Here is a 17,318-nt window from a genome sequence, read left to right as displayed (position 1 = left end):
GACCTGCTTTCCTTCGTTCTCTCTTTCTTCTCATCTAACTCCATCTTCTCCTTTATGCAGTGTTTATGTATAAGGCCTGTGACTTACTGCCCATGTGGGGTTTAGTACGTTTACAGGAATTTTCACATGTGAAACTCACAGTCACATGTGACTGTGGGCAATTCAATCCAGACAACAGGGAGGCATCTGCCTTAGTCCAGGAGTCAGAGCTGGAAGGCCTGTTTTTCCCCTATTGATCTCTGCCTGTTCTTTTTTTTTCATATTCCTTACTATAGTCAGCTGAGCCAAAGCCCAAACCGACTGAGAATCCTTTCCATTGACACCCTAACTCTCATTATTGATGATACAAAACAAGATCTTGGAACACAGATGTCCCAAAACCATCTCGGAAGTTGGGGTAATGACAATGACTACAAATCCATGGCATTGCTAAGCTTGGTGTTTAGCTCCACAAGCTGAGACCCCTTAGCACAGTAAACAATCCAGGGTGTGAAGAGTAGGGCCTGAGAAGAGTGGCAGATTTACTTACTCTTGCCCCGTCGTTGCCAGCTGTACCTTCAGCACCTTTCTCGCCTACGCCACCCTACAGAAAACATCCAGAAAGGCTCAGTTGTGACACTGAGTGTTGAATAGTCCATACCCTGGAATAACTGCAGTGTCAAGGGACAGGTGATTCTACTCAGGAGAACAGAAGCAAAGAGACTTACTCTATCACCCTTGGGGCCAGGCGTTCCAGCAATCCCTCTTTCTCCAGGCATGCCCTGAAGACCTGGTGGGCCCGGATCGCCAGGTGTCCCACTAGGGCCTGGGCTCCCCTGAAGCACAAAAAGAACAAGTTGTTGTCTATTCAACTAAGAATTATCTTTGTATCTTGGCTGCAGAACACGCTGTGCCTGCACTGAAGTCTCTGGGGTACAATTTTAAGTTATAATTTCATCTGAAATTTGGACTTTGTTCACATCCAAATACTTATCTTTCCCCGTTGCGTTACTCAGGAAGTTCAGTTGTGACACCACAGTCCTTCCAAAGTATTTATTCAGTGCATATTGGGGATGAAAACAGTCAAAAAAAGAAGCCTGAGCATGTTTCTGCCTTGACCTCGATGCCACATAGGTTTAGTACACAAAGTAGGTACAGGTAGAAGTTACCAGGGGCAAAGGTGCTTTATTTTTCCTTTGTTTCTCACAGTTCATGCCTATCACATGTCCCACTTTACTAAAGGCACTCCCTACTTGGGGTGACCTTCCTAGGCCTAATCACATCGATGGCAGATGAAAGGCAGGCACGCAGCTTTCAGCATTGTTTTTAAAATGCTCGGCCTCGCCAAGTGTCTTTGCACAAGCTGACATGGCTCTTAAAACATTGCTAGAAGGTTGTCTGTAGTACAGAAATGGCTTTGTCCCATTCTGCTGAGAAACACAAAAACCATTTTAAACTTCAGGCCTATATAAATTAATACAAAATGCTCTCTCTCAGCACTTAAGTATGTTGAAAGTTATTAATATTGTTATAACTGGAATAACTTCTCTGTCCTCCTGGAACCCTTATACAAAGAAAAGACCTTCCATATTTATAGTAAAAAAAGCCCTCTCTTTTATGTTCATGCAAATGAGCAGAATTATATATTGCATCACTCCAGCAATTCAGTTTACCTTTGGACCATCAGGACCGTGACCTCCAGCCATGCCCTTCTCACCCTGGAGTCCTGATGCCCCTGGTTCTCCCCTTTCCCCTGGATTGCCACGTTCCCCCTACAAAGTAGAAAATTATTACTTATTTAGAAGTCAGGGTACAGTCTTGGTAGACAAAATGCTAAATGCATCATAAGTGCAGAACTGCAGAGCCCGTGAACAAATTCTAGGAAAATTGATCAAATAAAATGCTTTTACTGTTAAAGGCGGGGGAAATAGCATGTTTGTCAGCAAACTAAAAACTGTCATTTCACAGCTGTAAATCAAATAATTTAGCAGCTGGTACTCAACACCACTTCAGGAGCTACAAAATCATCAAAGGGGGTAGGTTTTACAGAAATTATCTTAAAAAATATCCACATTTACAACCATTTTGTCGGTGGGGGAAAAGAGTCAAACAGTCACTTTAGCTGTTAAAGTCCATATTACATATCAACTTGCAACCTCAGAGAACTGTTATGAATATTTAAACTCTGAAAGAAAACACTTACCCTCGGGCCCAATGGACCAACAGCTCCAGGATCTCCAGGCACACCCTAAGCGGAACAGAAAGAAATCACTATTCATAACCTTACAGTTATGGAAATCAGAGATAAACATTTTCATTTCCAAAGTCCTGTGAATGTGGATGGCTAATTCTAAATATTATCTATCAATGACAAGAGGTGATAGTCCAACTTAATCCAAGAATATGGTCAGATTCTAGCAATTATTTTATCCAAAAGCAGTTCTTGGACAGCTTGCAAACTACATCAGTACATATTTTGAAATAGAGAGAGGGAAATTAAATTACAAAGAGAAGAAAGTGCAAAATTACTTTATGAAGTAAATTCTTTTTAATTATACGTTACACATAAATTACCTGATCACCTGGCTTTCCTCCCTCACCTGGAGGACCTGGAGGCCCAGGTAAGCCCTGTGAAAAAAGGAAAAATGCTCACAAACGTGATAGAAATTTATGTAAGACACCAAGGCTATGAATGTACTAGCACACTCAGTATAAGAGACCCCCAAGGGAAACAGTTTTATGAATATTGCACCAAAGCATTCTCCCTCCCCTAAATGAGATGACAGCCCTTCTCTAAAACATTTGCAGGACGTATGCTTGTCAGCCCTAAAAATAAAGGTCTCTATTAACAGAGATTGACTTAATTAATACTTCATTATCAAAACAATCGCTTTGCTCTGCATTTGGAACATCTTTGGAAAATCTCCAAATAAAAGTTGAATAACAGCAGCAGTTTTCTCAAGGGATACAGAGCTGGCATTTAAGCCTTTGCCAGTTCAGTTGAGTGAATATCACTAATTATTCTGAACATCATTGCCTTAGTTCTGAAGTTGTGTCTTGTCATATATCACTTGATTGAATTTCTTCAATTTAAGTCGATAAAGACATGGTTGTTTATTTTTTTCTTAACAAAATAAAAATAAAAGTAAAAATGAATGCACATACCTGAAATCCTGTAGGACCTGGAGGGCCTTGCTCTCCTCTTTCTCCTGCCAGGCCCTACACAAAAGAAAGTAATAAGTAAACAGTAGAGGAATATAGGCAGGATCCACAATTTTTCTTCTCTCTGAATATGTATGTTTTCAACACTTTTACTTATCCCAGGCCAGGATATGCCCCATCTAAAAGATATTATTTCTTCTTAAGATCCTTCCCACCTCAAAAGTTCTGTGGTCACAGAAAAGAACTCAGTTCTGTTAAAACTAAGGAAGCTAGGAAAATGAACTATGAAAATTTTGCTCCATGCACTATTAGTTGTAATGGTTAGTAAAAGGAACTAGACTACTCATATATATACACATATATATACACACATATTTAATACAAAGCTTCCCATTTTTCTAGGACAATTTGTTCTTTAAATGTTCTTGGGATTTTTTTATCTGTAATCAACAACTGGCATGAAGATAGAAAAAAACCAGAAGCCAAAAGGGTGAAGAATGGATGGAGTGATGGGCAGGCAGAGTGGTAAAAGCTGACTTACTGGAGGGCCAACAGGACCAGAAGGGCCAACTTCACCATCTTTACCAGGGGCTCCCTAAATTAAAATGACATAGGAAGAAATCTTGTATAATGAATTTATATAACAGGAAAGCATCCTTTTCTGTAATCATTGCAAATAGCAACCACACTCACTCTCTGTCCTGGGACACCTGCATTGCCTGCTTCTCCGGGTTTTCCAGGATCACCCTAAATTGCAGGAATAAAAATGACTGGTTTTAGATACTTTTTTCATCCATTAAAATATATGCAGATGTTTCAAGTTGAACAGATCTTGCCATACTCACACTACCACCCTTTGGCCCAGGAAGGCCCATGCTGCCTGGTTGACCTCTGATTCCTATTGAACCTGCTGGACCCGGACGTCCGTCTTCTCCAGGAGCACCCTGAAGAGATAAAGAATTTTCCACATTAAGTAATAAATAAATAAAATTTATTTACAAATAAATTATAAATATACTTATTCATAGGCATTTATTAACCTCTAGAAAATGTTTGCATATAGAAAGAAAATAATGTTAACCTGCTTTGGTTCTCCACTTATCAGCTAAAATGTCTTTAGAGCAGACATAGCTTTAGCCATAGTGCTGGATTTAACCAAATACTATGCAATTATTATAAATGAGTCATTATGTACCAAATACTTTATTGTGTCCCTAAAGAGACAGCTAGAAAAATATTTTAGGAATAAATGGCTTAAAAATGTTGCAGCAGCTGCTGAACAACAGACACTGCTATACAGACAAAACTAATTTTGAAGTCAGGAATCTAAAGCAAACAATTAAAAGAGAAGATGAGCCTTAAGAAATCAAGAAAACTCATGTTAATAGAAGTAAATTCAATGACGTGGGACCTCTGAATTACTGTAGCATTAACTGAAAGAACTAATTTCTGTAACACTTACCAAGGGGCCAAGTTTTCCTTCAGGGCCTTGAACACCTGGATTTCCTGTCAAACCCTAAAATTGGGAATACTATTAGTGTTAGGGTTAGGCATATAACTCCAGAACATTAAATAAATGTAAATAAATCCAAAAGACATGCACAGTTAATACCATAGTACAAAATTCCCTGTGTTAAAGGTCTTCCATCCTTATCTTCACTTTACAGCTTCATCCCTCGCTGTCTCTACTCTTCCCTTTTCCTATTCCTCCTTTTCTTGCTGTTACACCTCTTGAGCTTCTCACAGGCTCATTTTTATTTCTGCCAACATAATCCAGCGATCTCTATCACAACTTTTATCTCTTTTTTTATCCCTTTATGTCATTTTCTGGTATTCCAAATTGTTCTCATATAATTTTCCTGTGAACAAATCCCTAGATGACATGCATCACCCAACTGTGTAAGTTATCAACCACCAATTTAAGGAAGGTTGGCCTTTAATTCATGTTCTCTGTGGCAATTATGTGCTTTAAAAGCACACTTCCTTCTGTTTAGCTGTTCTCAATCAGGGCTATTTCCCCTTTCTCAAAGACAAAAGCTATGCTTCCCGAAATCAGCAGGGAAAAAAGACAGGTATTTTGGCCTTTAGCCTCACAGAAATGAGTCTGCCCTTGTATGAGAGCTTCTTAATTCCATAACATTCATTGTTGCCTTTGGAAAATGCAGAGTACCATGGTTTATAGCGTGCTGCTGTTAGTTCCTCACCCTTGCACCAGGAAGGCCGGGTTCACCAGGACGTCCGGGATCTCCCTGACCTCCTTTAGGACCAGAAGATCCTGCTGGACCACGCTCCCCTTGGGCACCCTAGAAAGATACCAATGGGCTACTTGTTAACAGCCTGAGCAGCAACAGTAAGAGAAGGTTAAGTAAAAACAGTGTCTTCCACGAAGGACCTATTTTTGCAAACAGAGTTCCCAATTATCAAGACCATTATTATTATTATTAATATTAATATTATTATTACTTTTTTCCCAATTTTTTACCTAAAAGTTGTCTCTCACCCTTGAAGCAAATTTATATAAGAATTTTAGAATTCCTTTATTTTTACCAAGAAATTGGGAATTTACGGAAGCACCAGACAAATACCCACGTGAATCCCTTCCCTAGAAGTGTTAGAGTGGTTAGGAAGACCAAAGACAGATAAGCCCATTTGTGTGAGGAAAATTACACCATATACAAAGAAAAGGCAATTTTTCAAATAGCTACTTCCTACAGAGCAATACATTAAGAAATATAGTAGTAGAACAGGTCAAAGTCTCTTATCTATGCACACTTCAGCACGAGGGAGCCTTAAGTCAGGGACAAGCAAGCAAAGCTGAACATCACAAGAACTGAAAGTGACTTTTCCCAAAAAATTTTATTCTCAAAACACTCAGACCCCTTTTGGCATTTCTGAGGCATTTTTGATTGTTTTTCCAGTGATGTTGGGGATCTGCCTATTTGCCCAGAAGCAGATATTTTTAATGGAAGAGTTTCTTTTTATGTATCCGCATGTATGAAAATTTAACAAATGACCCAATAAAAGATGGACAGTTTAATTCCATTTACCTTCGGTCCAGGCAAGCCATCAGAGCCTGGAAAACCACGGTTACCAGGAGCACCCTAGGAAAAGCAATAGATATGAGGTGATTATCTTAACTTCTACGTAAGTTATTGCAAATAAAGGACCAGATTTATGGTTTGGGGGTTCCTTACGATTTTCTAACTTCAGTACTTAGTCTTGGGGTTTTTTTACCACTTGGAGTGGTAAAAATATCAATGTCTCATTCATGCATACTGAACAGCTCCTTGGAAGCAAGATGACCACTTGCACAGGGTTAAGCAAAAGGTCTGCAGATCCCTGTGTAGTGAATCCCCACATGAAAATATCCAGTGTAAAAAGAAAATAATGCACAGTATTAACTTCTGTTAGGAAAATAAAGTTTGACTATACCCACAACAAAGCTGTAAGAACATCCATAGTTAGGTGAAGAGGTTTTTCAGCTTAGCAGTGCATCTCTCAAGCCATTATTCCTTTGGATTGCTTACCCTTTCTCCAACAGGGCCTGGTGGACCTACTGACCCTGGATCTCCTCGAGGACCTCTTTTCCCTTCTTCGCCAATGGGGCCAATGGGACCTTGGGGACCTTGTGGGCCCTAGTGAAAGTAAAATGGTTTTTTTTTAAAAATCATTGTTAAGCTTACCACTTCTCAAGCATATTGAAACAGACTGTCTTCTAAACACCATAAACATTTTTCCAAATAAAGGAGAAAAAAAAGAATTAGGTTTTGATTCAGTTAAAAAATGGAGCTTTTCAGCATCTGCTTTTCTCTTTCACAATGTCTATAAGCTAATAAATTGCAGTTGGGCTGTACAGTGCTTCTTACAGTCACCCATGATAGTTTGTATTTGGAAAAGCTGCAAAGAATTCAAAACTCAGTGAGACTCCAGTAGAGAAGACAGTGGTAAGGAAACCATTACTTCACCTGTGCATTTTTGTCACTTATTACATGATCATTTAACTAGTGAGAAAGGAAAACTGAAGATTGTTTGACAAGTCAAATCAACTTAAACTCTGTAGAGTCAGTTTTTCCCAAAAGTCACATGCTTGCAGCATGGAATTAGCCATATTTTCAAGTAACTTTTCACAAATATTAACTGTGGGCTAAACAGCTATTCATACTGTGAACATGCAACTATTTATATTATTTTGTGTCTAAATAAACTATATCTAATATATGCAAAACTTCACAAGTATTAAATGTAAGTTTAAAATAAAATGGACTTTATTATGATTAGCACACAGACCTGTGAGCTCTTAAATGTCCAGAATCATATGGATCCATTTCATATGAGATGAAGAAACTACCAGGCTCTCATTCTGCGTGCTACAGAAACCTCAACAGTTGCACTAAGTGGTTTTTCTGTCCCTGAGTCCTGTCAGGCCTATGTTGGGTGGGCAATTTATGACATCCAAGAACCCACTTCACCATTCATTGTTAGCACACTCTACACCAAGGGTCACTGTGCTTTGTCTTCCACAATGGTTACTCTCATGATTATGAGCAGTTAGAAATGTCTTTAAAAATTTAAGGATCTACTTGAAACATTCATACAAGCCTTTGTGATTCCTTTTCATCTTACGAAGCACATGGAGACTTACAGGTTCACCTTTGGGTCCTGCCTCTCCCTTGAAACCCGGGACACCGGGGTCTCCCTGAAAACAAACACATGAGTAGCACTGAGAAGGTTTAAAGTCTGCATAAATCACCTGATCAGTTTGTATTATACTGTGAAACAGAGGAACCTTTCCTAGCTTAGTTACTAGTTGTAGGCAATATAATAGGATGCTTAGATTGATTTGTCTTTCCCCTTACCATGCTTGTTTATTATGACGTTATAAAGACAAAAAGTAAATAAATCTCTTTGTCTGGGTTTATATAGACACACTTCTTTCTCAGACTTTTAAGAAGGCAACAACAGTATTTTGGACACACAGAAGATCCCCAAAATCCGAGTCTCAGCACACTCATTATTAATTTCTTTAAAGGAAGCCCTGCTGATCCCTGCTTTTAGTTTCCCAGAGTGACACACGTGTCAGACATTGGGATTCCCACGGAGACAAGGCCATCCCTACCGGCTGGCCTCGGATACCAGGGGGGCCAGTGCTGCCCTGTGGTCCTGGGGAACCGGGTGGGCCTGATAAACCAGGGGGCCCTCCAGTGCCTGGAGATCCCTGCAAACAGAAACAACAGCAAGGAAACATAATACAAATAAGGAAATAAAATAACTTACACAATTTCTTCAGCAGGAAACATGATTACTTACAGTAGGGCCCTTCGCACCTGGGGAGCCATCTGTGCCTTCAGTACCCTAAAGAGAATGTACCAATCATTAAGAACCATTTTAATGAGGAGGGCATCAGTAGCAAATGCAGAAGGTAGTTATTTTATCCACTTTAGAAGACCAGACAAGAAAGACTATTAAATAAATACAGCAACATATGATCTACTTACGCTAAAATGGGTAATAAAGTATGCAAGTAAATGTGATTTTTAATGTTGAAGGTCTTATGTTTAAGTTTAAAGTACTTCTAGGACTGATACTGAATCAAGCTGCATAACTTTCAGTTTTCCTTCTTGTTGTAATTAAATAATAAAAAGTTATTATCAGTAAAGTAAACACAAAACAAATGAATGAGACCTTTTTTTTCCCCTGGTAAAAAAAAAAAAAAAAAAAAGAAAGTAATTTGAGCAAAACTCGGTGGTGCTCAAGTGGGGTACTAAAAACCCCTATAAACAGATAACATGCACAAGCTGAGCACTGAGGAACTCAATTTAATGTACTTACAGGAAGACCTTGTGATCCAGCTGGGCCCTGTGGACCTGTTTCACCTCTTTGTCCTTGAGGACCTTCAGGACCACGAGGACCTGTTGGACCTGCTTCACCCTAAGATTTCACACAACAAAATAACAACATTATTTTGCCCTAAAAAGCAGCACTATGAAGTAATTAAGGAGACATACAGAGTTTGTAACAGAGAAATAATTCATGTTTTGAATTAGTTTATTACCCTTAAATTTTGCTTACCTAATTTTGCTTCTATTACTTCTATGTGAATGTAAACTTTAAAAGCATAAACAGGATTTTTTTCCTCAATGTTTACAAGACAAGGAAGCTTTCTTTATGCAAGTAGCACTATCCAGGAGCCCAAATCAGATCAAGGGACAGATATGTCTCTCTAAAATCCCAGTATGTGTCTGTAATTTTACAAGGGCTTTTTTTTTTGCCTTCATTAGCAGCAAGGCTTAAGATTTAGACATAATAACACATCTGGGGTTGGTTGGGTGATTATTTTTTGCACAGTGCAGATGAACTCACTGTTTCAGTACTATATTAAGCATAAAATCCCTGTAAGATTAGACTGGGTGCTCAAACAAAAAAAAAAAAAAAACAAACAAAAAAAAGAAATTCTTCCTAGCATCTTCTTTGAATTTTATCTTTATATAGGAAATTAGCTTTTTGGAACTGATGGCTGTTAATATCACATCTTCAGAACTGAAGTCCACCTCTTCATTGTATATTCTGCTTAGCTTCTAGGAGTTCAAAGCAGTTACTCCAATTTGACATCATCTGATGATCAAACTTGAAACCAAGCTTCTCCTTTTCAAAAGCTGTAATCGATTCATCATGTGACAGCTTCTCCAAACATTTACTTATGTAAGATAGTGCTTACCATATCAAAACCATTTATGACATGCACTAAAAGGTCTATCATTTAACTGTACACCCATCTTTTGTCTAGACTGTGCTTTTGCAAAGCAAGCTTGGACCAGATGATCCTCGAGCTCCCCTTCCAACCTGCTGTTCTTTGACTCTACAATTATGTTAACACTCTTCTTAAGATTTGTTTCCAAAACACAGTTTCATGAGTGCTGCCAGCTTCTAAACAACACAAAACATCTGCTGATCTTGGCTATCTAACTGATTGAGAGTTTCTTCTTGTATAACATTTTCCTATCGTGTTTTAGGAGCGTAAAGGAAAAAAAAAGGAGCAACTGGGTGGAGGGCAAGTATAAGAAGTATAAGGAAGCCGTATGTGTTGTCTTTTCTCTCTTTGAAGACGTTGTCTCAATGCTAAGAAAAAAAAATTGAGCACTTTCTTGAAAAGCAAGTGAGGGAAGTGCCACAAAGGCAGTGCTGCAGCCAGTGCAAGTTTTCCATTTCTGCCCAATCACACTGAGCCACGAAAGGCAGCAAACATAATTTGCTCTATTGTGATGAACTGCAGCACATCTCTCTTGGGGTTCAGGCATTTGAGGTCATCTCAAAAAGTGTTCTTGGCCAAAACTAGAGGTTTCAACACTAGAAGGTACTGCTTCCATGCTGACTGAGACCAGTCCTCGCAACCTCACTTGTAACACATCTTGTTATGCTTTGAATGAATGGGACAAGATTCCTGAGGAACAGCATGACATTGATCTTACAATTACCCCTTAACACAAGCAAAAGTGAAAGCAAAGTATCCTAAGGGTGGTGAATTGCAATTGCTTCCTTTGGCTTTGGGTTTTCATCTTCTTTCTGAAGGTCTTGACTAACACTGGTTTCACAGTGACTCCTGGGGACTTGTACACCTGTCAATCTGAACTATGTGCAGTCTAGTATACATTTTTAATTATGTATTATTAGACATTTTAAAAAGATACTTTAAATTTATTTTTTACCTTCAGACCAGGAATACCGGGAAAACCTGGAGAGCCAGTTATGCCAAGTGGGCCCTATAAAAGACAGACACACAAAGCTGTAATTTGGCAGTTTATATCCCACAGACTAGTTCCTAAATCACTGGGTAAATATGGTTCTAGGATTACACGTGGGTTTTAGTCATAAAACTTTTATAAAAATAACTATAAATATCTTTTTTTAAGTGATACACACGCATTTTATGGAACTGTGGTGCAGTATTTTAATAATATATTTACTGACTTCAGCAAAGAAAAGTTCTTGATTCAGCTATTAATGCCCAAATTGCAACACACACAGTTAGCAATTATGGGAATTAAGATTCCCAGATTCACAGACAAGTTCATTTGCAAGCTGTAAAACACAGATTTTTTACTAAATTCTCAAGAGAGACAAAGATGTAGAGCAGAGACAATTTACTGCTTGAATCTTTGTTCAAAGATAGGCAGGTGTTTCTGGAAAAGGAAGTGGAGAAAAGGCTGAGTTCTGCCACACCATGAAGCACAAGTGTTTGCAGAGGTACACCTTCAGCTCCCCAAACCAGTATAGCTCTCCTCAAATAACAGAATATCTTGAGACAGTCAATGCTCTCAGAAGGTCTGACAGCTCCAGCCACAGTACTGATGTTGCTACACTATTTCTGGCTACAGAGGCGAATTCTTGGTTTGTTGCACTGCAGAGTAAGAGAGTCACACCTCCTGTGATTGTGAGGACATGAAGTTTGGGCAGGCATTACACGGCAGACTGACTAAACTCACTAGAAAACAAACTTCAAGTGTATACACTTGAAAATACCTGCATGGTATGATGCAAAACTCGTTCTGCTATACAGGAAGACTGCCAATTAAGGGCCTTAAATTTGTAGGTTGGTTCCATTTCCATAATGCCTCCTGTGCTGAACAGGACTTTCAACAGATGAACTTTCTACTGTACTATAAAGTCTCAGAGTGGCGGCACACGGTGGTTATAAACACTCACTACAACACTCTTCCCACATGATTCCTCTATCTTTTCCTGACTTTCTGCCTTTTTGTAAAATATGATTCATACTGTGAAAAATATTCTATGTAATAAAGCTCTCCTGACAAACTTAATCAGAACAGTCTGTCCCACTTAGCATTATTACAAGCATTTCTGCCGTGACCTTGCACTGGATTTCTACAGAACTGATATAACAACTCACTAAGTAGATTTTTGTAAACCTATGTCCCAGTTTATTGGATCACAAATAAATATCTGCCAAATCTCTCTCCTGTTGCAGGAAGAATTCCAGAATTACAGTGTACCACTGCACTGACCCAAATAACAACACATTTCATTAACGCTTCCTCCAACGAGAAACACATGCAGCAAGGACCAGTATCTCCCTTGTGACACTTCATGGGATTTTCCAAAAATATTAGCCAACCAGTTATCATGTCCAGTGAAGCTGAGCTCATATTTTATGCCAAAGAAAAATTTCAAGCTTCATGTAAAATTCCCTAGCTTGGGACTCAGCTTTTTTAAACTTTATCATTTGTTTTAGATACTGCAAAAATCTTTTTCATTGTTTGAAAGTTTCTTCTAACAACTTTAACATCTTTTGTGATAAACTAAATAACTGAGTTTTGCAGCTTTTAGGAACTTACGCTCATTTTTTGAGCTTCTATTAAAGCTAATTATTTCTTAATGAAGCTTTTAGTAAAATAGTCTGCTCATTCCAATGACATAGGTAACTGAATTTTTCTCAGGTTTTAATCATTAGCAAATAAAGAATGAAATTTTTACTGTGGTCAGGTGCATTTTAGGGGTTTGGGGTTTTTTTTTTGATGCAATGATTTTGGGGTGTCTGGTTGTTAGACATTGTGTTTGGTTTGTTGTTTTGTTTGCAAAACATCACAAAGAGCTAAAGGTTCAGGCTGACTCCATCAACAGGCAGAAACTGTCAACCACACCCTAAAAAAAAGTAAACATAAATGTATACAATATTTTTTAAGTGGAAGCTGGCCTTGCACAAGCAGTACAAAATCATCACAAGCTCTCATGTGCAAAAGCAACAGAAAATTAATAATAAGTGTGTGAATAATCACTGATTTATGTGAATTTTCCTCATATGCATTTTGCAAATGCATTGTGAGACCAGACTGTATGATGGAAACCAGCAACCTCTGATACAATGACTTCGTAGTTCAAACAGCCACATCGTCTGCAGCCCTGCTGCCGTCACCTGAGGACTTCAACAGCCACGCAAACCAGGCCTGCTCATTTTGGCAGACATTGAGGCTTCTGGTTCTTCAGTTCCAGAAGTGACTGTCCCTAATTAAAAGGCTCTTACACAGCTTTGGTAAGAGATCAACTGCAGGGAGCAAGTTCTGCTTCAGTGAGTGGCATTTCTCCTTGCTGAGAATGGCTGCGCTCTCTTTTGACAACTTTGTACTCAAAGGAAGATAATATGCAATTATAAACTGATTTACAGCACAGTGCAGATGTTTAAGATGGTTTCCTCCTGACAGTATGGACTCCATAAGAGCAGCAAAGCATCACCTTTCCCAGAGGATGTTATAGTCTACTCCTCTGCAAACAAAAGCCTTTAGAGGAAGTAAACTACTGAGTATAATTTCTCAAAGACAGCACCAAAACAAAAATAAATAGAATTAGGAATCACTCACAGGTAATTAATTCCAGGTGCACTTTAGTGATACCAGCAACTGCCAACATGGTTTTTTATTTTGTAGTGTCAAAAGGCAAGTGGAAATAGAGAGAAGAAACAGGTGATTGAGAAAAAAAACTTACCATTGGCCCTGGCTTCCCAGGCATACCATGCTGGCCACGCCCACCCTAGTTATGAAAATACAAAACAGAGAATATTTATAAGAACTCTACTTTTTTAAAAATTATTATTGTTGGCATTTGTGATAAAAGCCACACATAGTAAATTGATAAAAGTGCTGGATAGCACATTCCTCCAAACACTGTCAAAAACCTCTGGAAGAAGTTACGTTCCCCTTCTAATTAATGGATTTCTCTATTTTCAGAAAGGACAATATTTTGAGAGTGTCATTGTATGGGGCATATAACATACATGGAGCATATAAAAGTCATAGGGAGAAATGCCAGAAAAAAAATACTTGACATTGGATGTAAAAGCAACAAGATGAAACTCCTACTCAAGTATGATCTCATGTCAAGGCTAATCCTTTTAGATGAAAATCAAAATATTTTTTAAGAAGACAGCTTTATTATCTGGAATTAAATTGTATGACTTCATCTAAATTTGAAATCTTAATTGAAAGGCTGCATCTAAACTTTTGTTTTAAACTTTTATGCAGACAAAAATCAATACATATTATTTCCAGTTCAGTAATTTTTGGTGAAAATAGCCTCTCATGAGAAATTCCACAGAAACAAAATTTTTTCTGTATCATAGAAAAAAGTGTTGTGAAGGTACTTGGCCTCATGGGCAGCTCTGGTATGAGAAGTTACCATACAGCTACCATTCTCCTTTTAAAAACTGTTTCTAACTTTTAAAATTTATGGTAAAGTTCTCACCTCACAAACCCACTCAGCCCTAACACTCTTAGGCTACAGCAGAACTCACCATACAAGTGACTGGCAAGTCACATGAATAAACACTTTCAGGGTCAGGGATTTAAGTAAAACAAGGGAGGAATTACTAGGATGGAGAAGGAAGATCCTACTTACAGGGGCACCCTGTGGTCCAATTCGACCTCTCTCCCCTGGCATTCCTCTAGGTCCCTTGAAGAGAGAACAAGAAGTGCATTATTTAGGAGGCCACCATGGCAGAATAATAAGAAGGGCAGAGCACAGTTCACTTGAGTTTCCCCCCCATAATGGAGAGAACACTTGCCACCACCTCTTTTGGATTTTTTTCTCCTTTGTTTTTTGGAGATTTTTCTAAACATACTTGACTTTTCCTTTGCACTGCATCACTCTCCAGTGGTTTTCTGCTCAATCTTCTTTATTTACTTTTAACATGAACATGATTAGTTTCACTGAGACTATAAGAGTGATAAGGATGGATGATGGAAACAACAGTTAAAAGAATCAAATTAGTCTTTTTTTTACCCCTGCAGGTATAGCTTGTCTTGTGCTATAGCAGGAAAGAAGTAGGATCTCACATTAGTCCTTACAGCCTCACAAGCTTGACCAGTGGAAATTTAATAAACAGTAATTTTTCTTCTTCTGTTCTGACAGTATTTCCAGTTCTAAACACATTTGAATAAATTCTGTATATACTCACCAGTAACAATAAAGCAATTTCTTTCACTACTTCTCATTCACAAATTGGATCCCACTTCAGGGATATTGCATCCTACATAATACAACATAGTGCTCCCAGAGAGATGCCATTATCTAATATCAGAAAGGTGCTGTACTTCCAGAAGAACTGCTGAGAGTCAATCTTTGGCATCTCACACCTATTCAGTTTTCTAAAACCGCATCTGAATGAAAACTACTCTGAGAAAAAGTTTCTCCATTTCACTTTCATGCCTTGTTGCTTATCCTTGCTGTAATATCCAAAATCCTCCGTCCATGGTTTTTCTAGCTAGTTCATTTCTGACTAAATTACTCCACTTCTACCTCAGAGCAACCTAACCCAGTTTTTCTCATATTGAAATCGCTCCGTATGAAACATCAATATATAAAAATAAAAAACTAGTCACCCTACACTTACATGAGTAGGCAAACAACCACCACACCTACATTCATGTTTCTGCTGAGCCTTCTGATTTATCATTATCACCCCACATCTTTGAACAGAGAAGAATAACAGTTTACAGTGGACCAAACTTACTGTGAGTGTAATAGAAAATGAAGCCTTAATTAAGAGAAAGTTCAGCCCCATGACCTCAAATACAGATATCAAAACCAAGAAATTCCTACTGGCAACAGTATTTACAATCACTTCTGCAGTACCCAGTGCACATGACACTCACCAGAGGACCCGTTGCTCCCATGGCACCAGTTGGTCCAGACTCTCCCTAGAAATGGAAATGAAATTACGCAATTAGAGAAATGGGTGAAAGCAAAGTGGAGTTACATCTCATCCCTGTCCTATGTGCTTCTGTTGGAGCTCAGAGGCAGGTTTGCACAGTCACCTGTGTGCATCACACAGGGCAAGAGCACTGTTTCCCACGCTGATGGGAAGTGCCATGTTTACATGTTCTCAGTGAAATAATGAAGCAGATTTAACTCCTATGTGTTCCAGCTACCTGCCCACCCCACCTACCTGCTCCTGCCAAGTCTTCTGCTGTTGCTGCCTCCACTGAAAGTTGTGGGCAATGTCAGGAAAGAAATTTTTTCTTACACAAACTCTCCTTAACTACTAATTACACATTTAAATTCAGATTTTGGAAGGTTCACTTCATTTACTATGTTTTTAATCTAAAGGAATAGTTCTGTCCCACATTCAATTATTACCTATGCCAGGCCAAAAAATGTTTCAGCATCATCACTAATGAATGTGGAAAAGCTTGAAAAAAGTGTTCTATGTTCTTTTAATACAACTTTTAACCTATCTTGAAAGGACTGACTCCAGGTGGCTATCCTGTGTTATCACTGCTTTAAGCTGAAGTTGTAAGGTTGCTGCAGCGCCAGTGGGGGTCAAAAATTGTAATAGAATAAACTTGTTAGGTGAAAAATAGTCAGTTGGATGAAATATATCCTCTCTCTCCACTCCAATGCCTGTTTAAGTTAGTCTGTAGTACAGTAATTCAAAAGAGAAGAGTCAGGTTTTAATTATGCATTGCTCTATTTTATTGTATTAAAAAAGTGTTAGAAAACTGTGTTTTCCCTCTCAACTTGTTCACAAAGCCAACAAGAAACACGAACTGCCCAACTGGAAAGTTGCAACATATGCATGGGCTCCTCATTAAGAGACTTTGTTGTGTTCAGTGTTACAGATGGACCGCAGTCAATTCACCCAGTGACACCTTACAGGCCTAAAACTGAGCCCCAGTTGAAACTGGGACTCTCAGCATAAAGCCCACACATGTCATTGTATAGCAGTTTATATGTATCAAACACACAGTAAATATGGACAGCTCCACTCTGCATGAATAGCACCGACAGGAGCGTGCACAAAGCTGTGTTCAGAATATCTACCCTCTTTCATGGTCATATAAAACATGCTTAACCATTTAGTTTTTTGGGCCATGAAAATACCTTTGCTCCAGCTGCTCCAATTTCACCTTTTGGACCGTCAAGTCCTTTCAGTCCCTGTAAATTATAAAAATATGGAGAAATTGCATTCATATATGTACATACAGAGAGCATTCCTACTATTATTGTTAAAGTAACTCGATACTAAAGTGTTAAGAATGGATCTGAGGTGGTAAGAGTAAGAAAGGAAAAAATAAGGAAGAAAAAAAACCAGATGGAATAAAGTTTTTAAACATTTCCTAAATGGAAACCAGTTGTACAAGGTACATTTCCTTGGATTTGGTTTCCTTTTT

General features: G+C 38.5%; 1 protein-coding gene across 1 annotated transcript in view; it reads right to left on the bottom strand.

Annotated features, from left to right (window-relative positions):
- The window catches only part of COL5A2 (collagen type V alpha 2 chain), a 102,151-nt gene that overhangs the window by 17,702 nt on the left and 67,131 nt on the right, over window positions 1-17,318 (bottom strand). The window contains exons 14-35 of the mRNA XM_064660144.1: window positions 17,029-17,082; window positions 15,801-15,845; window positions 14,545-14,598; window positions 13,636-13,680; window positions 10,845-10,898; window positions 8,971-9,069; window positions 8,449-8,493; window positions 8,258-8,356; window positions 7,784-7,837; window positions 6,669-6,776; window positions 6,189-6,242; window positions 5,346-5,444; window positions 4,604-4,657; window positions 3,987-4,085; window positions 3,835-3,888; window positions 3,683-3,736; window positions 3,145-3,198; window positions 2,554-2,607; window positions 2,183-2,227; window positions 1,653-1,751; window positions 708-815; window positions 530-583 (exon numbers count right to left, since the gene is read on the bottom strand). Coding sequence (XP_064516214.1) covers window positions 530-583; window positions 708-815; window positions 1,653-1,751; window positions 2,183-2,227; window positions 2,554-2,607; window positions 3,145-3,198; window positions 3,683-3,736; window positions 3,835-3,888; window positions 3,987-4,085; window positions 4,604-4,657; window positions 5,346-5,444; window positions 6,189-6,242; window positions 6,669-6,776; window positions 7,784-7,837; window positions 8,258-8,356; window positions 8,449-8,493; window positions 8,971-9,069; window positions 10,845-10,898; window positions 13,636-13,680; window positions 14,545-14,598; window positions 15,801-15,845; window positions 17,029-17,082 — 1,485 coding nt within the window. The remainder of the gene's footprint in view (window positions 1-529; window positions 584-707; window positions 816-1,652; window positions 1,752-2,182; window positions 2,228-2,553; window positions 2,608-3,144; window positions 3,199-3,682; window positions 3,737-3,834; window positions 3,889-3,986; window positions 4,086-4,603; window positions 4,658-5,345; window positions 5,445-6,188; window positions 6,243-6,668; window positions 6,777-7,783; window positions 7,838-8,257; window positions 8,357-8,448; window positions 8,494-8,970; window positions 9,070-10,844; window positions 10,899-13,635; window positions 13,681-14,544; window positions 14,599-15,800; window positions 15,846-17,028; window positions 17,083-17,318) is intronic.

Source organism: Pseudopipra pipra, chromosome 7, assembly GCF_036250125.1.
Source record: "Pseudopipra pipra isolate bDixPip1 chromosome 7, bDixPip1.hap1, whole genome shotgun sequence".
Lineage (NCBI taxonomy): Eukaryota > Metazoa > Chordata > Aves > Passeriformes > Pipridae > Pseudopipra > Pseudopipra pipra.
The sequence above is the reverse complement of the archived record's forward strand: the minus strand, read 5'-3'. Positions and strand labels throughout refer to the sequence as shown.